This window comes from Cupressus sempervirens, chromosome 9 (assembly GCF_028749045.1).
Source record: "Cupressus sempervirens isolate cs-2001-9-10 chromosome 9, ASM2874904v1, whole genome shotgun sequence".
Taxonomy (NCBI): Eukaryota; Viridiplantae; Streptophyta; class Pinopsida; order Cupressales; family Cupressaceae; genus Cupressus; species Cupressus sempervirens.
This window is the reverse complement of record NC_143126.1, coordinates 445,292,937-445,316,979: the sequence shown is the minus strand read 5'-3', so window position 1 is coordinate 445,316,979 and position 24,043 is coordinate 445,292,937. Positions and strand designations below refer to the sequence as shown.

At 36.1% G+C, this 24,043-nt stretch overlaps 1 protein-coding gene across 1 annotated transcript in view; it reads right to left on the bottom strand.

Annotated features, from left to right (window-relative positions):
• Positions 1-24,043, bottom strand: part of LOC149539220 (Glycosyl hydrolase family 38 protein) — a 375,203-nt gene that overhangs the window by 288,421 nt on the left and 62,739 nt on the right. Inside the window, exons 9-16 of the mRNA XM_089800555.1 lie at positions 23,011-23,111; positions 22,822-22,915; positions 22,505-22,672; positions 22,284-22,373; positions 19,989-20,054; positions 19,781-19,837; positions 4,670-4,889; positions 4,298-4,437 (exon numbers count right to left, since the gene is read on the bottom strand). Coding sequence (XP_089656681.1) covers positions 4,298-4,437; positions 4,670-4,889; positions 19,781-19,837; positions 19,989-20,054; positions 22,284-22,373; positions 22,505-22,672; positions 22,822-22,915; positions 23,011-23,111 — 936 coding nt within the window. The remainder of the gene's footprint in view (positions 1-4,297; positions 4,438-4,669; positions 4,890-19,780; positions 19,838-19,988; positions 20,055-22,283; positions 22,374-22,504; positions 22,673-22,821; positions 22,916-23,010; positions 23,112-24,043) is intronic.

Sequence of the window (24,043 nt, the reverse complement as noted above, 5' to 3'; positions counted from 1 at the left end):
CTATTTGAACTTATTTTCGAAGACTAAACTCTAATGTTGGGCAAGCACATATTGATATATCAGAAGAATTTTTGAAATTTCTTGGATTTTGATAAAGGGTTAAGTATCACAGTCATACTATCAAAAGATTTGTTTTTGTATATTTCTTGCATTTCGTTTGCTATATATATATATATATATATATATACGTTTCCTCCCGCAATCCGCATCCCAAAAAAAATATCCCCGCATCCCGTATCCACTTCCGAAACCGCATTGAATCGGTAACTTAGTATTGAACAGTTGCGTGAAGCATCAGACTCTCCTCGTACGTGTAATAAAAAATCATTTCTTTATATTCCAAATGAGCATTGTTCACGTCAATATATTACATATGACCCAGCTGACTAGATGTCTATAGTTACATTCACAGAAGTTAGAGTTGTTTAACAAATTTGGAAACATTGCAAAAATCCAAGATACCGATTTGTGCCTCCTGTGAGCAGAGGCGGAGGCAAATGCAAAATGAGGTGTATTCTAGAGCAAATGCCTCCGGATGCTGGCAGGATGCATCAAATTGAACATTTCAACATTTTGCAATTTTTTCTTGCTGCGAGCATGACTTTTTGCAATTTTTTCTTGTAGCGAGCATGGCATTTTTTCCTATAGCAAGCATGACTTCTAGCTTTAATTCATCTCTACTAGAAAAGTTGATGGTAACATATAAAAAAAAGATGTGGTGCCTAAGATTTGCGCTTTTCGACCTGCATTTTGAAGCCTCTAGTTTTTGCACAGTCAAAATTGATTTTGTAACATATAGAAAAGTTGTTCAAAATGTCTAATTTGTGAGGGTAAGTTGTATGGATGCATATGGTAAGTCGTAAGTCATTTTACATCTAATTTGAATTTAATATATTATATTTATTATAATATATTTTATTTTTTTGTATTATCTTATAAATTGTAATATATAGTTATTATTTATTATAAAATTATTGTATTACAGTAATATTATGATATTATATTATATTATATTATATTATATTATGTTATATTATATTATATTGATTTATATGTTATATTATTTTATATTATGTTAATAATATAGATAAATAATAAATTGAATTATAATTTACTCATTTGTTAATTTGTTTTTTTTAGTGTTACACCACTACGGGGGTACTTCGAGACAGCAGAACGTCGGGGCAAGTTTCTGGGACACAAAGAAAATGGACCTCATTTTCAGGACGGCAAGGGAAAGGCCAGGGTATGGCAACAAGGGGAGGACGGGCCAGAGAGGGGTGTTGTATGGTATACATATAGAACTTGAAATGCTAGTTATGAAACAATGTTTCAATAGGTCACTAGAACATACCAAATTAAAATACTTGACATAGCAAAATTGCAACATGAATTAGACCATTGATATTCAACATAGTAACGTATTACATACGCAATAGTAACATTCAAAAATCAAAATTCAAATAGAAATTCAAGTACACATCCCAGTGACGGCATGGTTGTGGAATGGCGGAGGTGGGGGTGCTTGGGTACTCAAGTACCCAGTGCAGGGACATCTCGGGGACGGGTACTTCAAGGTTTGGGAGGGGGGTGCAAGTCTTCAGGTTACACTATTTATTTTCATTATTTATCATTGAATCTTCTGATTTTCGTATTTTCATTGGAATATGGCTTATTTCAATTTGAATATTTGTGAACTATCAATTGGCATTTTTCTTTATCTTGATCAATGATGGAACATCATACTATCAAATGATTTAGTTTTGCATGATTCAAATTTAGATTGATAAACATTGAATGATGAACTATATTTTGATTTTGTATATTTCTTTCATTTCTTTGCATGTACATTGTATATATATAATAGCGTTACAGGACTCGGCAAGTCCTGAGGCGAGCCCATTAAAACGAGGCAAATTGCCTTGGGACTCCAATTCAGCCAAGTCCTAGCCGAGTCTTGGCTGACTCGGCTGACTCGCCGAGTTTCATCAGCCTAACTTGGCCAGCGGGCAGCATTTGGAAAAGGCAAAAAATAATTTTTTTAATGTTTTTTTTCATTTTTTTGATATGTTAAGCATGAGTGAGACCTAAAAAGGTCATTCTATTACTTGCAAACACAAAGAATAGAGAAATAAGATTTGAGGAGAGAGTATTGGGGTTTTGGGAGATGGATTAGCAAATCAGTTAGCTCTCATCTATCAGTTGCTAATTGTTTGTACCACTTCGTGGCTTGCATATAAGCATTGAGAGGAGTTTAAAGAAGCATTTGGAGGAGGCTCCTTCAAACTTGGGTTACATTTCCATTTCTAGAGAAAATTTGAAGAGGTAACGCAATTGGAGTATGTTGAACCAACCATCTAGTGCTTTAGGATGTGGACGCAATTGGACTCTGTTTGAGCATACACACTCAAAGAAGCGCAACAAATTGGCAGCAAAAAAGTTAAATGATCTTGTTTTTGTTCAATACAACCTTTGCTTCTACCACAAACAGATTTTGGGCATTGACACATCTCTCATTGTATAAGAGAAGGTTGATATGCAAGCAAGGAGGAACACAGAGGTTGATTGTCTTGTCTACAGTGATGAAGACTTGGAGTGGGTTGATCAAATGGAACGAGAGGCAGAGGCAGTGGCGAGGGCAATGGAGGAGGCTAGAGCACGAGGAGACCCAGTGCAAGACCCTGAGACCGAGAGTGATGGATCCAACTCTGATGATGAGGATTATGAGGATGAGGATGAGGATTATGAGGATGAGGATGAGGATGACGAGGATGGTCATGAGGAGCATGTCACTAAGCTTCAACCTCAGACACAGGGAGAGCGGATGGCTCTAGAGTCTCCATGACCTATCTTAGGCGTACTCATAGGAAGACATAGGCTACTATGAGCCTTTCTTTTCATATATGTTTCATAGATATTGTAGACATTTGACAGTTACACTATATTAGATTTCTATTATGTTATTCAGTTCAACTTTTAAGTCTTTCAAAAATTCTTATTTTTACTTACGTGATCTATGAAAAGTTCTATATGTTTGCAAAGTAGCTTCTATTTATCTCAATTATTGTGTATTTGATGTTAATTGGGTAAACGATGCATGAAAAAAACTTAAAATCCATAAAAATCTTTGAATTTCATGGGTTTTTTAATTTGCAAAGTCCAAGCCCAATTTGGGCCTGACCAAGTCCGAGCCAAGTAACACTGATATATATACACGTGTATCTATATGCATCCACATTCTCCCCAAAAAAAATTGTGCATCCCACATTCGCTTCCAGATCCGCATCCGAATTAGGTACTAAGGCAAAAATATGAAACTATTTATGTTCTGAACAAGTGCTTCAAATTAATCACATTTTGTGATTGAGAAAATGAACATTCACTGATTCCTGAAAGGGAGAAAAGAAATCTGGGTGAAATCTTAGCAAGTAACTTTAAAGTCTTGCTAGTTTTTCCAAACCCCAAAATCAAGGAAGCGAAATTTCATTTTGATTGTTGGAAATTTGAAGCCAGCCCTAAAATTCCAGTTCTAAAGCTTAGAAAGGTGCATAGTGATCAGCATTATAATACAAATACAAATATTGTTAGTGAATTTGGGTTGTTTCACTAGTAACTTTGTTGGTTTATCTCTAAATATTAAAGTTCATATTTCAGTTGACCATGGGGGCTTCACTGATGGGGCAATACCTATCATGTGCATTCATAATACATATTGAAAGGTTTAAATGGGGAAAACATAGGCAATATATTGCCTACATTGGCTTGGAGAGTGGGTGGACAGGTGACAAAAAATAAGAGTTTGGAGCAATAAAAATTTTAAATAGGGATAATCTTTACTATGCCATGAATGCATGTGATCTGAACCAAGTTCACTAAGTGAAACCCCTGTATTGTTGACTATGTTTTGTACCTACAAGTTTAAAGCAGCTTTCTTGGTAGAATTAGAATATATATTTAAGAGTTATATGCTTTTGTGATAAGTCAGAAGATAAGGCTTTAAATACTGCATTTTCTTTATTTTGGTAGATTTAATCTTCAATATATATCCTATTTTATCTAAGTTAAGCCCCCTATTTAGAAGCTCAGTAAAGAATATTTGATACATTAGACAGAAAATAATGCCGTGTTTGTTTATCTAGTTTTTGGAAAAATCTAGTTTAGATCAAAGGCTCGGAAATCAATAATCATAACTTAGACAGCTTACAATTAAATAAAACGATGACTTTTTCCTTGCATCATGATACGAGTGTGAGGCATAACACAGTGCACCTCATATTAGTTAATCAAAGGAACTTACTCCACTCGCATGGTTTTGTAGATGGGTGAGCAATCCAGTTTCACTAGAAAATGTCAATCTCAAATTGCCTTGCCCAACCTCTATAGTCTCATTCTTGGTTATTTGTGGTATTTGTATGGTTGAAATTGTGGCTTCTCCCCCTGCATGTAAATATTGAGAAAAGAAAACATAAATATTACTTTTCTGACTTGCTGATACCTCCATGTTAGATTATAAATCTCATGAATGTCATATACATAGGATATTTAACATTACTATCCAATGTGCTTATAGTTTACACTGCAATTTTATCAGCACAGTTTTGTTCATTGTAAAATGATCTGGATTTTGATGAAAACAGATTTTTAAGAAAATAAGGAATTAAATGCTCACCTTTCCCTTTGGAAGTTGAGATAACATATGTTTGGAATCCAAGAGGAGGAACCGATACAGTGAATACAAGCCAAAACATTGGCGTCTGATTTGATCGTACACCTAAATATGCCATCAAATAGTAGCTCCTTAAGTTACTTGAAGTTTTGCTTATTTTTACAAGCTGTGACTGTATTATGTTCCCATCAACATCTGTCACTATAAGTGAATCGCTATTTACCTGATAAGAATTAGTATTGAACTTAAACAGTTAATAAGGATCATAAAGTTTAACACTAGTGGCCAACAAAATAATGATATTTATTCCAAAAAACATCTTAGAAATGCATTTTTCATAACATTTCACTTTTGAATCAAGATTGGTCACTAGAGTTCCTACATAAGGATATAACTGCTTTTGAAATATCAGAAAAACTGGATGACTGCACGCAATGCTGGAAATTATCTAGTGATTTGATACTTGAATGCAAGATAATCACGTATTTTGAGATCAAGAACCTAATAAAGACAAGTTGCCCGCATAAATTATTCTACTCATCTGTGAATAAGGCTTACCACCAAAATTTGAACAAGTATTAGTTCCCCACAAATAAAAACAAAAAGTGTTACTGACATTGCTAAATATGTGGAGTGCCTCTACGGAAAGAGTGCCCAAGAAAACTTCAAGTAATAAATAGCATAAAGATCCAATGAACTGGAGATTTGGATACAAAAATAATATTATCAATGATCATCTTTCATCATCTGTCCCTAACCATAAGAATGCCATTTGAATAAGTGAATTCATCTAACAGGATGTATCTTGTGCTCCGATAAGTGACTATTAACCATCTGTATATCACATATAAGTGAGGGCATACAGTACACCTTGTGCACTCCATAGTAGAGATCACATGTTTGAATCCACTAGGGAGAGGATTGTATGCACAGGGGATAAATGGAAAAACAATCCTCTTGTGGAATGCTTGCATAAGGGGATTTCATACACCAAATTCATGTCACTTGGCAATGAGGTAGAAAACTACTGTGCCTTACTCTTTCTTCCTCACAATTCAAGCCAATCTCTCCAATATAAATGTACAGAAGTCATCAATTCTACTTAATGCAGTCTTCTACCCAAAATAATGATCATGTATTAAACAGAAAGTCAATAGCTTAGTAGTATGAATAATGAAAGATTGTCTTGCAGCATAGGAAAGAAATGGAGTGCTAGTCAGAACATTGACTTTTCCTTTTAGATATCTAACTTGACAAGGATGGTTTTATCATCAATAATATGTGCTGGAAACAAAAAACTACTGCACTCAAATGATTTTTATAAGCAATTTAACAGAGAAAATGCCATCCATTTTTAGCTTCATCTTCTGTAAATAAATCTTCCTTGGGAAGATCACCATAGAAAGGATATCTATCAAGTTGAAGTGGAGATAAACAAATGGAAAAATAGACAGACCAGAAAGAAGATCGTAGACAGGCGGAGATTATATATCACATCCCTGAGAAGTCTAGTTATTGCTAAAAATATGTTCATTATTTTACAGAAGTTGCAACTATTAAATGAAGTTGTTTCAATGCTGAATGTTATGTTCATTAACCTTCTAAATTTATAATTGAGATAACATAAGCCCATGTAGATGTTTGATACAGATGTACTGTAATTTTAAAGGAAACTGATATTGACAGCTCCCCATGATATTATTATGAGCAGACAAATTTGGTATCAATAGTAATGTTTTCTATGTACTAGGAATGATGATCAAATACTTTAAGTTCAGATTGCCAATGGTCACAAAGGTGTATCAGATAGTTGTGTTAATGTTTGTGGCCTTTACTTAACCGCTTGAAGGCAGATCCATTCAGATTAATGGGCAGAAACGAACAGCTTCCAATATTGCATTGACGTAATATTTCAAGCAAGTCCAGATCAATGCCTTGGCGTATTTCTCTATAATTTGGTAATTGATTAAGAATGTATTGAAGGGGCTGATCCAGTCCGTGGGCAGGATAAGTTATCTATTCCAGCCTACATATTTGGGGCATGAAAAGACAAGGAGATATTTCAATCAAATAATTTTGAGTTAACTATATCGGTACTTCAATCAAATTATTTCATTGGCCAATGAGTTGAAATTATAATTCCACGGGTGTCGAGTTCATAGTTTGGATCCTAGATACAATGACTATTCTCCAGAGCGCCCAATTGGCCTGAGAATATCGATTCCTATATAGTGGTATCACTCTGAAAGCAGACTTTGTTTATAGTGACATCTGATTGAGATAGGAGTTACATTTGTTTCTGGAGATTATGTAGCTGGGCAGAGTTTACCAGCTTACTGTGGAAATCTCGAAGTAAGGAGTCCCAGTGTGCCTATAATTGCTCGTAACTCTCATACATCTTGGTGACTTGGTACAGGTAGAATGACAACTAGCCAAAGCAGTTTAAATTATAGTCTGTACCATATGAGATAGCTCAAAGTGAGTGGCATTTGAGTAGGTTCTATTGATGCTTCTTGCATGATTGGAACATCGCTTGTCGGTGGGTTGTCTTCTGTAATAGCAAGGCCTTATAAACCCAGAAGCAGTTCAAACAACCACCATAAGAAGATAAGAGAAAAGTATTCACATCAAGTGTCTGGCAAATTTGAGGGCCTGGGAAGCCTGACTGTGGATGTTGTAGTAAATGAATGAGCTACTAGGGTGCTATGTGGGTTGTAGAGAATGAGCTTGTTGCCTATATGAGATCGTGGGTTTGGGATGAAGGCGCCCAACTTTCAATTTCAGAGACTTAGTGCCGCAGTGGTAGACCAGACAGTTTCTACTACAAGAACTAACGGGATTAAAAAAGCTATGGGCAGTTATGCAGAAAGTTAATGTTATGTTTTAAATGTTTTCAATTTTTATGTTTGTAATAAAGTCCTATGATGTGGTGGCACAAATGGAATAGCGATCATATAAGCTCTCCAATTATAGCAACTTAGGACAAAGTGTGTTTCATTTTAATTTGAGTCAGTTTTCTTTAAGAGTTTTGTGTGCGTGTTTTAAATAATTAAGCCAACTGGAAATCGATAACTTCAGGAAACTTCCAACAGCTGGAAGAGTTAGGGGTAGATTTTGATGTTTAATTGAACCTTCATGATTCAAAAATGGTTTTCAGTTTCTTGTTTTTAGGATTGGTGTTTCACATTCCCAATCATAGAGATGGGAAAGTATTTTAAAAGGCATATTTTTGTAACCGAAAGGATGGAATCAAATGAAGACTGAGAAGAATAGAAAGTTTGGAGTTTTTCTGATTTTTCTGAGTTTATGGTTTTGAGTGTGCGATTTTTTCTTTGTTTCCTTCCCAAATCGATATTCTGAACTCCAAGAACATGTTGATGATTTTTTTTAGAACAGCAACATGTTGAATGGGTTTGAATCTAAGTTAAACTTGCTGACTGAAATATATTACAAGAAATACAATTTTCTGATTTAGTTGTTTGTAAATATCTGTTGTTTTGAGAGTCGTATTCATCGATGGAAGTTTTGTAAAGTCTCTACGATCTATTCCTAAGGTTGTAGAGGGGTGATGTATCATAGTTTTTTTTACTTTCTTTTGTATTTTTGTTTCAATGTTCCCTGCTCATGCCCACGTGGAATTCAATCTTTGAGTTCGGTGAATATCTTTATATATTCACCGAGATGTTGAAATCGCATGATTAATATATGATGATGGTAAGGTTTGGTTCGGAAAATAAAGTTGCAGATTCGGAAATGACAATGAATGTCATGTTCAATGATTTGCATGTTATCGGGTTGTTAAACCATGCATGTATAACAGTGATATAAGTTGGAATCAAATAAATATTGTTTCATAGTTATGCCTTGGTCGATGTGGGTATTCAGTTTTACATTCGGGAAATGATTAAATTATATAGGTATTTCAGTTTCAATGCTGAAAAGTCGGGTCAGACTTGTATTTAAGTTGGTACAGAAAACCGAGATGTGGCGACAGGAGGTCAAGAAAGTTCATGTCGCATTTCAATTTTCAATGGGTATTGAGAAAGTCAGTTGTTTAACAATCTGAAGGAGTTTTTAATCGTTCCTAAAGGTGTATGTGCCCCTTGATATAACTTAGTTGAGTGATTGATTTCTTCCTGAGTTTTCCAAGGTGGGGCTCTGCATCACTTAGAACTAAGGTTGAGGAGGTGTCGATTTGTCCAAACCCGAGGATGTCTTTGTCACATGAGATTGGGCTACATGATATCTAGCAAAGGCAGAGGCTCTATGATTACTTGTAGTCTTCCACCGTGGATGCAGCAGACCGAATGAGGCTGTGAAATCTGCTTTAAATTTTGTTAAATGGTAATGGTTGTGGAAACTTGATTTATACTGCATAAACAAGAAGATTGAAATCTTTCTTGAATCATATTGGGTTCCTCTCGTTCGAGAAGGGGGCATGCTAATTGTTACATCGAAGCAAAGCAAATAGCTACTTTTTGGGCAACGGTTGCATTCTAGTTCATTGTTTTGTAAAAGTTGTATTGACAAGGTAAAAGGAAGTGTGACATGGAACAAAGAATGCAAGGCACATCCATTGCAGATTCAACAATCATATAAAAGTTGGTTCATGCGTGATATTATATTGGCTCGCCTTACGAAAAGAAATACTTTGAAATTCATAAAAGACAAGTATTTCATGTTTTATTATCCATAAGAATTTTAATTTTTTCTTGAATGCTTCTATCATTTGTATTTGTGTTCGAGATAGTTTAGCTTTATGAACTATTTGTAATCTATCTTTGACATACTTTCAAGATGAACACATATGAAATTCAAATTTAGAGGGAGTCTGTCATCTTCAAAGAGGTCAAGAAGTTGATAAACTTGGCTTCGAAGGGAGTAGATGGTTTAGTTAACTTGTGACAATATCGATCATGTTGATTGAGAGGGAATTCACTATTGAAGGTGAAACACTTCTGAGGTGCACAACGGAAGCCACCAAATGTCAAAGGAAATCATTTCCAAGAGCATTCGAACATTTCCAAGTGCACTCTAAACATAGCAGAATATTTTCCTATTTAAGGTTGAATGTCAATAGGGATATTACATTATATTCATTTCTGAGTATGAGTTAAAGAACTAAAATTGGTTGTATAAACCATTAATTCTGAGATAAATCTGGACTAAGTGACGTAAACAGAAAATTCTCATGGTTTGAGTCTTCTCAACTCAAGGATTGAGTACTTGGTGGACTTAATGTTCAAATACTAGTACTCAGAGCACTTGGTGAATATCATGTATTTGATATTCGGATACTAGTGCAGGTGACATCATGGATTTGATGTCAGATTTAGTACTTGGTGGACTTAATGTCTGGATACCAGTACGGGTGACATCATGGATTTGATGTCAGATTTAGTACTTGGTGGACTTAATGTCTAGATACCAATACAGGTGACATCATGGATTTGATGTCAATTGAGTCCTTCTGACTCAAAGATCCATAGGTTGAGTACATGGTGACATCATGGACTTGATATCAAAAAGCCATTACTCAGAGCATTTAGTGAATATCATGGACTTGATATTCAGCCAATGCCTTTGATATCATGGATTTGATATCGGTTGAGTCAGTCAGACTCAAGAGACTAATACTTAAGAGCATATGATGATGACTTTGAGATCTTTTGAGATCTGTATAAGTTTTACATCATGAGATGCTGTATGGGATATATAATAGATTTGAGATCTATTGAAGTTATGTTTTTGGTACCTCTAACAATTGTGAAGATAGAGAAGTTGAGGTAATTTATAGACTTGAGATTTATTGATTGATCTTCTCAAGTCCAAGAGAGAGTGTTAATGTTTATGGCTTTTACGGCAAAGATCAACAATAAATAATTAAATATGCAAAAGTAAGCTAAGAGTAGCTACATATTTAATGGCAATATAATAATAATATGAAATATATTATTTTATTATATGATAATTCAATTAAGTGGGAAAGCTTAATTAGCCCCATTTGAAGTGTCATGTCTTTCGGAAGACGCACCTCTTCATCTCATATATATTATCTGTGTCGGTTGGTGAATAAGGAACACACCAAAACATAATGTGCAAGTAATTATTCACCACTGCTGCACTATATCTCTTCTCTGCCCTAAAATCTAGAAAACTTAATAAGTTGTATTGCGGAGGTATATAGTGAAAGAATATTGAAAAAACAACTCATAGGACAACCTAAGAGTACGGAACACTTTCCTTTATTTGTGTATGCAAGCTATATCAAACATGAAAAGAAAGGGAACTAGGGGAATGACGCACAAAAATGAACCCATTGATTATTTCCTAGTCCACACTACAAATAGCAATGCCAACCCAAAAGCTATGTTATTCAGAGCATCCATCCAACCAACAAACTAGAAACAGCCATGACAACCCAAGAATCAATGACATTCCCATGAAAATTACGCATATAATAAGACAATAGACAATATGCCTTAATCAATCACATGCAGACTTGATGATAAGTGTGATTTTGGCGAGCAACTCTTACATAAACATAAATGATGCCTGGATCTATCCCTTTTAAACTAGTGGGTTTCCCTGCTGAATTCGATAAGTCAATGGAGGATTGACAAAGGTGTATCGTCCTTTGATGGAAATAGTGCTGGTGAAATACAAAGCTGTAGGTGTTGAGAAGAGATGAAGGAGAGAGTTGAAGATAATGAAGCCCTGGGTGAACATTCAACCAAGCTATTCAATTGCTTGAGCTCCATGTCTAGGCTCACTACTAAAATGTGTTTTTTCTTCAATTTTTCTTCACTAGGAACCTACTATGTCAATTCATTGTTGTTGTTGTCGATAAAGTTATAAAATAGCTGACGGGTAGATTAGCTTGTTGTCAGTAAAGTTATAAAATAGTTAACAAATAGATTAGCATTTGAAAGGACACGTGACGGTTGAGTCACCCTTTCGGAACGGTATATGTACACCGTTTGGAATGGATTTTGTAATCATCGTTGGTATCATCATTGGAAGCACTATGTAATCTCTTTGGCATATATGCAAATAATAAAAGGAGTACTGTTGTGTTACATGTTCTTGTCTATTGTCTATACGCATTAAACTATTTACCCCATACAGAAAACATTTGGCGTCATTGCCCCATGGACCTAGAACGAAGGCAAAGAAGACTAATGTTGAGTCAGCTTAACAAAAATAAGAATAAGCTGAAGGAAAAAGATGAAATACACACCGCGCAAGGGAATTTAATTTTAGCACAATAGGCTGAGCGCAAATGAAGGTTTCAATAGATTGTCGACGAACACTGAAGCACCGAGGAACTGTTGGAAGAGACTCGATAGCAATTGGATTTGGTGGAAGAAACAAGGGAGATTTTTCTTAACCTGTATACACCGAGGCAAGAGAATCTAGATGGAAGGGAATTAACTCTCACGGCTCGAAGTGTCGAGGGAGCACGAGCGTCGAGTGAACTCTTCGTCCACGATACACTTTCGAAATGGACAACTTCGCTTAACGAAGACCCTTTTTCACCAAATAACACAGCTGTGGGAAATAAGACGACTGTCTGAAACAATGCTGGTGTTCAAAATAGTGCGGGTGTTCAAAACAGTGTGGGTGTACAGAACAATGCAGGTGTGCAGAACAACGCGGGAGTGCAAAACAAAGCAGGTACACAACACGTACCTCAAACTCAAATAGTAATGGCTAGACCAAAGGAAAAATTGCCAAAGTTTGATAGTGATGGAACAGCCAATCCAATCAGACACTGTAGGACATGCAAAACAATTTGGACAGCGAATGGCATAACCGACACAGATGAATGGGTCCAACAATTTCCAACAACCCTGAGGGGTGTAGCAATTGATTGGTTTGTCAACATCAATCCCCAAAAATTAACTTCTTCGGCAGTAGTTAAAAAGGATTTTATCACCAAGTTTCAACAATGAGATTGTAACAGAAATCTACACCACAAAGCAAGGGAAAAATGAAATAGTTCGTGTCTATGCCAAAAAACTAAAAGAATTAATAAATAAAATGGAAAGTATGCCGGCAAATGGGCTGAAAAAGAGATGGTTCATTAAAGGACTACGCCCGGAGTTAAGGAAGAAAATGAAGATTATACCGTCATCATCATACACCGAAGCATACAATTAGGCGATGGACTTAGAGAGTGAACAAAAAACGAAAAAAAAAAAAAGACAAGTACCTCATCCGACTCAGATGACTCATCTTCGGAAGGAGATAGCAGTGGTGACAAAAAGGCCAGTAAGAAGGCCTGAGCTCTCTAGAAGGATATGATCAGAATGATGAAGGAATTTAAGAATATGCAGAAAGAGACAAAGGGAAACAAGCTATGGTGCACAGAATGCAAGACAAAAGGTCACACGAAGGGGTCCTATCCGAAAAACCAATTCTATGATATCTGTCAAATTATGGGACATTCCACAAAAGAATGCCCATTCAATATGAAAACAAGAGGGCATCAACAAGTGCTCCTGACACAGGAGGCTTCCGCATCAGGAGGGAGCGGAAACACAAGCAATGATGGTGCGACTTCGGGTGGGTACAGAAATAATAGAAGAGGGCAAAACAACAATACCAACAATAATAATGGGGGCCGCAGCCGAATTCAGTACGATACAAATAGCCACTCGATGGTTCAATGTCAAGCATGCAATTTGTGGGGCCACTTTGCACAGAACTGTACATCAACAAACACACCAAAGTTGTTATGCAGATGGTGCGGTCCTGGAGATCATGAAGATGCCAAGTTCCCGAAATCAGGAGTGAATTTGATCAGCATCAGCACGGATGGAGAAGTCTTGGCAATCACCTGTAAACAAGAAAAACTATACCCCGACCCGACGAAAGAAAAGAGGAGATTGGAAGAAGCGCAAGCAAAAATAGAGAAAGCAACACAAGCAGAGAAATCACAATTGGACACTACCGGTACCTCAACGAGGAACTGCGCAGAACAAAACATCATAAGGCAGATATTACAAACTGAAGTACCAGTCAAAATAAATTATCTGCTACTCACAATGCCTCAACTACGGACAGCACTTACGAACATAGCCCCAACTACAAAACTACCAGGAGAACATGGAAGGGAAAAGGAAAGTAGACAAGTGCAGCGGACCCAATGCTGCTAGCCCTCACATCCAGACGGCATCTGGCAGTTGTAGAGATGGGTATATTAGGAACGGTCCTTTCAGACAAAATTGTGGACGAAGGTTCCGAGGTAAATATTGTACTAAAAGATACCTGGAAGAAGTTGGGACAGCCAATGTTGTGGCCACCTACGTTCTAATTACTAATGGTGGACCAACATGGCATTAAACCTCTCGGGGTCCTGATGGCACAACCAGTGACTATTGGAACACAACCGTTCCTACTCGATTTCGTCATCATCCCACTAAAGAGGAGAGGATATGACGTCATTCTGGGCCGAGGATACCCTGTACAAGCAAGGGTTAAGCATGACTGGAAGAAGAATACCCTATTAATGGAGTGCGGAGGCAAAAGATTCATAATTGACTTGCACACACAAATGGTAGGTGAGGAGGCAGCGTCGTCGGATTTCGAAGGCGAAGGTGGAGGGGATGATGAGGGGAAGAAGAGAATGGAACTCGATGAAGAGGGAGTATTGAGATTGGAAGAAAGGTCGAATGAGGAGGATCTAGATTCGGTGAACAGACTATTTCACTGGTAGATGCAACCGTACTGATTCAAGAAAGGACCGTACGAACCAGCTAGGGTACCGTATGGTACCGTACAGACGGGAGTACATCACCGTACAGTACATGAACAAAACATTACGGCCAAACAAAGTAACTGTACGGACGACCGGAAGAGGCTACTGTACGGACACACATGCACTGTCTATAAAGGAGAAAGTACCATACAGCCTTCTGTACAACAGAAGATAAACACAGGGTTGTACGGACATGTAAGAGCATTAGTGGGAGGAAGAAAGTACCATACGTCGTATGGAGGAGCAATTAAAACAACAGAAAGACATGGAAGTGACCATATGAAGATATTTCGTATGACCGTATGGCCCAGAAAGAGAAGTTTGGATCATACACCCAAGAGTTGAAAGAAATGGTTGTACGGCCCTTGCAAGATCAGTGGGAGAATGAAGGAGGTATTGCCATATGATTAGTTAGGGGGTTGCAAAAGACAGAATGGTCATTATTATAATGGGGGTAGAGGTGACTGATGGAAGGGGACAGGAAGTGTTCCAAAAAAAAAACACGGCGACAAATCAAAAATATTTAGAATGAATAACGCATGATGCCCAAGGGAATGGAAAGACATAAACAGGTAGTAAAACATAAGCAGTTGCCAGAAAGAGTGTGGGATCGGAAGAAAATCACAAAAATGGTGTATTCCATGGAATTTTGTGTAGCTTTGAGAGTGCTAATTTGGTCTTGGTGGCGGAGGCACTGCCCCTCGACCCCGCTCTGTATTGCGACAACGAGTGTGCCTGGGGCAACGCCCCAGGACCCCGCAAGGGCACTGCGCCTCGACCCCACTGGGGACATTGCCCCCTAGACCCCCAGTCACTTCAATTATCAGTCGTGGGAAGTATGACCAATTCATGAGACCTAGAGCTGCTACAGGCATGGAGTGTCTGTGTACCAAAGGTGGAGGGAACAACAGAGCAAGCCTTTCAAGAGGGGTGATACGCTTTGAGGCACTCAGAGTAGGTGTTGGACATGAGGCTGTCTTGGTGGATGCATAGAGCTCTTGAGAGGAGCTGATCATCCAATTGAACACTGTACAACGACACTTGGCTCAATGTACCCAGGAGTTGGAAGTGGAGAAAGCGGCACGGGTGGATATTTTGTAATTGTCGTCCGAAGACAACTTTTCTTTTGGGGGGATGATGTTGTCAGTAAAGTTATAAAATAGCCGATGGGTAGATTAGCATCCGAAAGGACGTGTGACAGTTGAATCGCCCCTTCGGAATGGTATATGTACACCATCCAAAATGGATTTTGTAATCATCGTTGGAATCATCATTAGAAGCACTATGTAATCTCTTCGGCATATATGCGAATAATAAAAGGAGTACTGTTGTGTTACATGTTCTTGTCTATTGTCTATATGCATTAAACTATTTACCCCATATGGAAAACAATTGTCTCTTAGTTCAAATTGATGAAATCAGAGCAACCCCTATGAATTTTAACTAAAATCCTACTATTTACTCTCTAAGGCATTTATTACGAGGTAACAAAGGCTAGCAATTGTAAGCACAAGGTCATTTGTCATCTTTGTTATAGTTATTCGCCTTTGTTTTGTCAAATTTCAAGTTTTTAAGTTAGTTTCTTTAGTCTTATTATTTCAGGTTCCATTCCTAGTGATGCAAGGGGAACTTTACTTGCAAAAGTATTTAAATTCTCATCTCTATGATTTGCATTTTGCTTTTAAAAATTGTTGACTTGAAATTCAGGCTCTTTTTTTTTAAGGGAGTTGACTTGTTATATGGGCTTCATAACCCAATATTCAAGCTCTAAAACAAAAGCAACTTGTTATATGCTTGTTGAAACCCAAAAGGACTTGCGTTAATGTTCTTTGAAACACTATTTCCATGGATTCACATTATGACTTATAAAGATATTTTGTTTTCAAGGATTCACATTATGACTTATTCTCGTTGCTGGAGGCGATGATTCATATACTGTTGCCGTGTAAGGAAACCCGTGAATCCACCTGCGTCTGCAGTCACATGTCGGTCCACTTCAATCACCGAATCAAACCTCCACCTAACACTTAACATCCATGCTCCCTATGCTCTGTTGTTACTGATGCAATGTGCAAACCCCAGCTATAGGTTTAATTCGCCTGTATTTTTTACTAATTCACAACTATAACTACAGACTGTAGTGATTATGTAACTCCCATCTCATAACTATTGCACCTATGGTTACGTCCAAGCTGGATCTGACACCTCACCGGATTTAGTTTTAATGCACAGAATTTATTTTACCTTTGATTCCTCTATTCCATGTGTCGCAACATGACCGTCTATTCCCGCTTTAGTACTCTCTTGCTTCAACTCATCAAACTCAACCAAGGACTTTGAATAAACTTCACCAAATTTTTGGACTGATCCCTGATCCCGGTATAATGATTCCACTAGCTAAAACCGACTTCCACAAATGCCAGTATTTGTGTAGGAGTTTTGTCCAGAAAATAAATATGGTAGACCCCTTTTGTTGTTATCCCGGGATGTGACCCGCTATACAAAGAACTCCCGACACTGTGTTTCCTTCCTATCGTTGGCTAATTTGTCGAAGATTTCAGTAAAGACGAAATGCTATTATATGGAGCTTTAGAAGAGCACGTATTATGCCAGGTTATCAATTGCAAAAAGATCTCCACCGCACACATTTGAAATATTATCCCAATCAAATGACCATATTTGTCTTTCTTCCAAATTTGAAGACTAAGCCAATTCCAGTTCCACTTTGATTGTATTATTATATTCATGAAGGTGCACAACACATGCAAAATCACATCTTAATTAAGCCATTCCAATAATTACTTTCGACTACTAGGATAATTTTCCTCCTGTCAAAAGGTGAATAACCATATTCATCCAAGGGGTTTCCGCCTGCTGGAGTGATATATGAGTGTTGTTATTGGTCCCATTCCTGTCTCCTGCAGATTACTGTAACTCTTAGTCCGGAGGTTGCCTGTCAATGTATCTCCCGCAGCCACTTCATGTATTGGTTTAGTGCCATATGCAGTCCCTTGAAGAATGGTGTTGTAACTCCATGGCTTTGGAACAACAATCACGAACTGTACTCTTCTACCCTTCGCAAATCTAAGATTGATGACCCACCGTCCTCTCTTTTGCCAATGAAGCTTCACATTTCTATAAATCAATGTATCGATTCACCTCAATTCTAAAGTAAAAGCCTTAGACAAAGAAAATCCTTTAGATGATGATACCAGCCATATTAAGATTTCCTTTGTCTTCTTTATCATAAATAAGCTCCTTAGCTCAGATAGTCAAAGCGCATCAACACTGAAAGCACATAAATAAACAAAGCAGCCCTAGATAAACCTATTTGAAATTTTATCTTTCTCTCTAATTCTAATAGAAATTTCAAAACCAAAGATATATATCTGCAATTAGGTATCACCTTTAATGCCCTGAGAACAATATTCAAATATAATTTCTCCAACAAAACACAATACTAATTGTTAAGTAGATAATCCCGCTTCTTATAAATTTTCCTACTGATGAAGCTCTACCAACTCGCAAGTTCTATACTTATTTCTAAGACCTCACAAGTTGCAGAATACGAAGCTTTGACCACTGAAATATCCCAAACTGGATATTTCCTAGATTTCTTTTTTCAGCAATATATCCAAAACTTGAAATAGACATATGTATCACAATACACCAAAGAAACCAAAAGATTTACCAATATAAATAAACCTGTTCTTTCACAAAATAAGATTCAATATTCAAACATATGGAAATGCATTACAAACCAATAGAATGAAACCAACAAATTCTCATAAAACTTCCAAAAACAACGTTATTCTATTAGACAACAGCAATACAATAACTAGCACTAACGAATCCAATCTTAAATACAGATTAACAATCAGATTGGAATAGTAGAATAAGAACCTGTAAGCGCATATGAAACACCTGAACTAATGTCTCCCGGACAATGGGTTTGTGTCCATTGTCTACCGATACAAGGGACTACGTCCTCATATTAGCTAAAAGCTGAAGATTTCCATATACTCTCGCAAGAGAGAACTGAAACTGAATCATAAATCAAGCATGCCCAAGAATGAGCCTCTTTCCCTTTTTAATACACAAACTAAGACTCTTCGACTTCCCTCTGGCTTTCGTCCTATTCCCTTGTGACTTTTCAACTTCCCTCTGGTTTTGTCTTATTCCTCCTTGACCTTTTGCCCTCTTATAACATTAAATTGACCTTTTTATAGTCTACACTCTCCTAGTCAATTTTAACATTATATTTAATAAGACTTCAATATTTCTGATGTCCCAAAAAGGGGACATTACATTTTAATTGTGTATGATGACACATAAACTTTAAAACAAAAGATCACCTCTTAATCCAATGTCAATTTGCGACAGCATGCTGGAATCATAAAATGAAAAAACTCAATTAGGTTTCCGCACTGTAAAATTCTTTATGGGATTGGTTCCAAGCTTGGCCGGTTTTGTACAAACCTTCATATTTTTACTGTATTCGGAAAATTCCTCCAGTATCTGTTGTGTGGACTTTATGATGGGAATGTAACAAGAGGATATTTTGAAAGGAAGCTATGACAATTGGATATGTTCAGGACAATAGTTACTTCTATTACAGTTTCAGATTTCAACAGTTTTTGACAGCAGTTTTTTAGATTTGAATTGATCATCCTCATTAACTTACAAGGTGAGTTTCTTGTGTCATGTATCATATCATTTCATCTATCTTATGTTTCCTATATGATCCTTTCATGCTTGTAGCTATCACACAAGTTTATTCATTGTTTCCATCTCAATTAATCAATTCACTTGCACACAAGTATCACTTAATCAAATAAATCCATAGCACTACAGTTAAGGGAAAGAACACTCTATAGAAAGTTTTACTTTGAGTATGCATCTTGAAAAGGGTCTTGGATTTAGCATTTCCCCCCCTTGCATCTTCATAGGGTTGTGCTGATCTACTTTGAGCCTCTTTGAAAAGGCCATGTTTAAGGGTTCTTTCACTTTCTCTAATGTGACATTTTAAAATAAGGGGCAATTGATTTTAATCTACATCACCTCTCTTCCACACAAACCAAATATCTCTTAATTTTTAAGTTACAATTGTAAATTAAAATCAAAAAATTTACAAAAGGTTATGACACACAAGATAAAACATATAAGTTTGTCAAGTAAAGACATGCTTATAATCAACTACACATGAGTTGTGCAGACTTAATCTAAATTCATTGAGTTAAGAAAATACAAACAATTAATGCTATTCATTGAACTCTATAATAAGCAAGCTATAATAAAAATTCACAGCAAGAATACGTGAATAATAACAAGAATTGCAGGATAACACATACTGGGATTCTTATGGTCTCTATGCGCTTCCAGCCAAGCGAATTATATGCAACCAAAACCTAAAAGAAAAAGGTAAAGACTGATAAATATTAATATAAATAACTAGCCTTTTCTTTTATCATGGTGGTTGTCCAACATCAATATAATGAGTCTTTTCGATTATATTAAATATTTTCATCAATCCAGAAAGTGAAAGATAAGAAATGTGACCAAGCTTGTGTCGTTGCTAAGATTTGCCTCTGATTCTGGACAGTAGCTTATATTTAACAAAGAACACTGCGAAATAGAAATGCAGAATTAGAAGAGGTATTCTTAACAGTATAAAAAGAAAATTAGAAATGTAATCCAGGACAAGATAATTATCATTTTCCAATCCAAAATGATGTTATCACAGTTATATCATATATGTTGTCAAGAAGCTATTGAAAAAATTCATACTAGCTTAATGTACACAATATCAACAGGTTCTATGCTTGATAGTTGATAACATGAGAACAAAATAAGAACATATATTTGAATAGTTGTAGATACAAAAAGGTCTATCATGTACTATTATAACATAATCACAGTTTTCATTTTGAGGTCAGAAAGTATCAAAATATTTATTTTACTAAAAACAGGCAGAAATAATAATGGGAGAGAAAAATATCTGTTGCTATGACATTGATAATGAAACTATTTAGGGATCACTAGCAATGCAATTAATGATAAAAATGTAAATTTCTGGAAAAAAAAATATCAACTACAAAGTATCCTAAATTATCATGTTGTGATTCGTAGATTCATCACAGCATTGATTATTAAATGCATCCTTAGATTCATCATGACATTGACAACTAAATGCAAATGTCAGTTTAATTTGCATAATCTGAGCCTAATCACAGTAAATATATGATGATTGGCTCATCTTTGTGAACTAAATGTATAAAATAAAAACATTAGAATGTGAAAAATATTTTGAAATCATTGATTTTAACCCAATCCAAAAACACTTTTACTTGACAAGTTGGACAGAACTACCATCATCTTAATTTGTTATCATTATGTTTACCGTCAGTTTACTGTTATACAATTGCTACATATTTTTTGAGGTTTCTTACTCCATAAATTTTTTTTTCATTATCTATGATTTATTCTTTATGCATTTATGATTATTTGAAACAATATGGGCCTAAATCATCCCACCCGTTTTAGACTAAAATACAAATATAAATAAGTGCATCAAGTAGTCAGGACTCAGCATAATATGAATGCTTTGTACAGCATGAATGATGCTGTTTCACAATGTCTACTGTAGCTGGCAATTATTATATGGAAAGGTGGACTCTAATCACTAATGACCTATTCACTCAAACTGATCAGATGAGCACCCATAACTTTTGGGTGTAAGTTATCATCTAATAGTGGCAATCCAGTCTATATCCATCCTCATGTTGTTGATTTGCTACCGAGGTTATCATACGATCGACTGTTGATTCTCTCTAGTTTTTAGTGGCATTTTGCCCATTTGATCTGTTTATGAGCCACCCCACTACATTGAGATTGTCATTATTATTAACTGACTTGAAAACATATCCTTCAAATTGCATCCTATGTACCAAGAATACTGGAGCCATAAGACAATTACAAAACAAAGAAACACCAACTAAGGTTTAGAAGAAAAATTAAGAGGCTTTGGGATATAAACTTAAGATGTTCTGGACCTCATTTGTGGGACTCACAGATTTATGGAGACACAAAAAAATTCATTCCATTTGGAATGCCCAAGCTGTGAAAATAGAGACCTTCCAGGGCTACTAAACACATGACAGTCCTTGTAGACTTCATTATAAAGTTTGAGATACTTCTTTCTTTTCTATTCTGCAGCTTTTGAAAGGAAAACTTCCACTAAAGTAATAACTGTTTCTCCCCTAAGTCTGCTAAAGGATTAACTGTTTCTCCACTAAGTCTGGCTTGGGTTTATATATTCATATTGTATTGCACCTTATTGATTTCATATTTATATAATCTGTTCCATGTGTGGATGTACTCAATTTATCACACAGTAATGCTCTTGGCTTGACTATAGTTTTTATCAACCAAGTTTTGAATTTGGCACAAAATTTTGTAATTTAACATGATGGGCCTGTCACACGGGAACATTTGGACATGAGGATCCTGATATGAGTTAGAATGAGCATTTAACAATGGAGTGGGACTTCAAAGAGTGGGAGTGTGTGCACATCAACGTTGACAAAAGCACCGATAAAGATGGATGTATGCTATTTTTTCATAAGAAAATTCTATTGTCGGTAGATAAGTCTTATAGTCCACTTGTAACTCACTACTTCAATGTTTTCTCGATAACTTTAACCTCAATGCAGTGCTTATCCGTACATGAAAGTTTTGTGTTCATCACAAGTACATGCCATCAATTACTAATTCACCAAAATAATGTGTTTTTCATCTATCATTGGCATTGGCTTCATTGCTTGGCAGAAATTGAGAAGAAGAATTTATCATTACCTGTTGAAACCCAGTTACTGCATTTCCACATTGAGAGGTTAATGTTGAGTTTGTCAAACAAACAAGAGCAGAATTCACCAATTCTTCAACCTTAAAAAACATTTCAGGTGTTATAGGTCCAATATAAATGTAAAAACTTGTAATAGAGGAGAAAAAAACCATCTTTAAAATGAATTTTATTATGCAGAAATAGTTCATCTCTTCTGAGGATTTCACTGTACCTTAGAAGCTCCAATGAATAAGCGTTTGGCATAATCATTTGTTGTATGTTGTTTTGCAGTTCCAGAAACAGCATCATGGTGTTGTGCAATCGCTAAAGCATCTCCAAGAATTCCCGTATTTTGTCCAAGTCTCTTTCTTCCAACAAAAAACTCAAGTTGTCTCGCAGCCTATTGAAATATATCATGCCAGCATCAATCATGTCATGATGCAATATTCATGACATATGTAATAGCATAGTACAAAACTAAAAACATGCATTATAGATAAAAACAGAAACATTGTTAATCAAGCATTAATCAATAACATTAAAAAATACCAAGTAGTATCCACTCAGCATTCGAACATATCCTTTTAGCGCTGGCCTACTAGTAAAGTATCCAGTCCAATAAGCATTTTCAAAGTCTGCATACCTGGCAATACCATTTATATATCAGAATACCTGAAGAAATACCAACAGAAATCCTATTCATCTATAATTGACATTTCTAATTGTCATTTTACTTACGGGAAAAAATCATCAAGTTTAAGAGGCCATGATTCATTTGCTGCATGCTTCAAATCAGCATAAATAGATGGTGTTGAGTAGAGAGCATTAACACGCCCATCCTGGAAAACTCTCACTTATTGTTAGTGCCAAAGAAAATTTAAGCTGCGATAGAGATCTTTATCTCTTCTCTTATAAATTGGAAATATGTTTGTGATGACTGTTATGGTCACCTTCAACTGAAAGAGACATTTCTGAGAATATTGAAGTTAATATTATATAAGAACATTTGTCATACGTCATGTGAAAAGGCATGTGTATGAAAAATATTAATTGTTGTATATTTGGAAATTTGAATAGTCTTACATTTGGGATTTGAAGAGACCTTCATGTGTAAGATGAAGAGTCTAATGCAATCTATTTATGTGATTCCTTTGTGTATTGTAAGATGAATCATGTGAAAGCATCATACTATGAATATTTTTCATTATCAATAAAAGATATGCTTTGCTGGTGTGGCTGGGTTTTTCCCTCTAGTTGGAGTGTTTTCCTAGGATAAATGTCTTGAGTTTGTTGCACACTGATTATTATCTTCTTTAGTGATGTTTATCTTTAATTCTGCGCTAAAACTTAACATGTTTTCAGAGCAGGGTTTGATAACAGCATTTGAGAGTGTATTCTTTTCGTGTGTCTTTGAGTTCAAGTTTGATTCTTCCTATATCGATGGTGAATAGTTGAAGATGCTTTTGAGAGAGAATGAAAGGATTGAAGGGAACACCTTTGTGGTTACAAGGGGCACATGGTTTGTAGGCTCTGTGCTATACTTCAAATTGATGAGGTGTGCGTTGACGGTGTTTGATCTTTCGACCTCTGCAAGGACTCCTCACTCTGCCAGAATGGAGTCATTTCCATAGTTGGTGATATGAGTAGGAACAAGGATGTTGAGAAAACTCTACAAGGAGTGCACAATGTTTTCCATCTTGCTTCCTATGGCATGTCAGGTAAAGATTTGCTTCTAGCAAGGTGGATTGATCAAGTGAATATAAAAGGATTT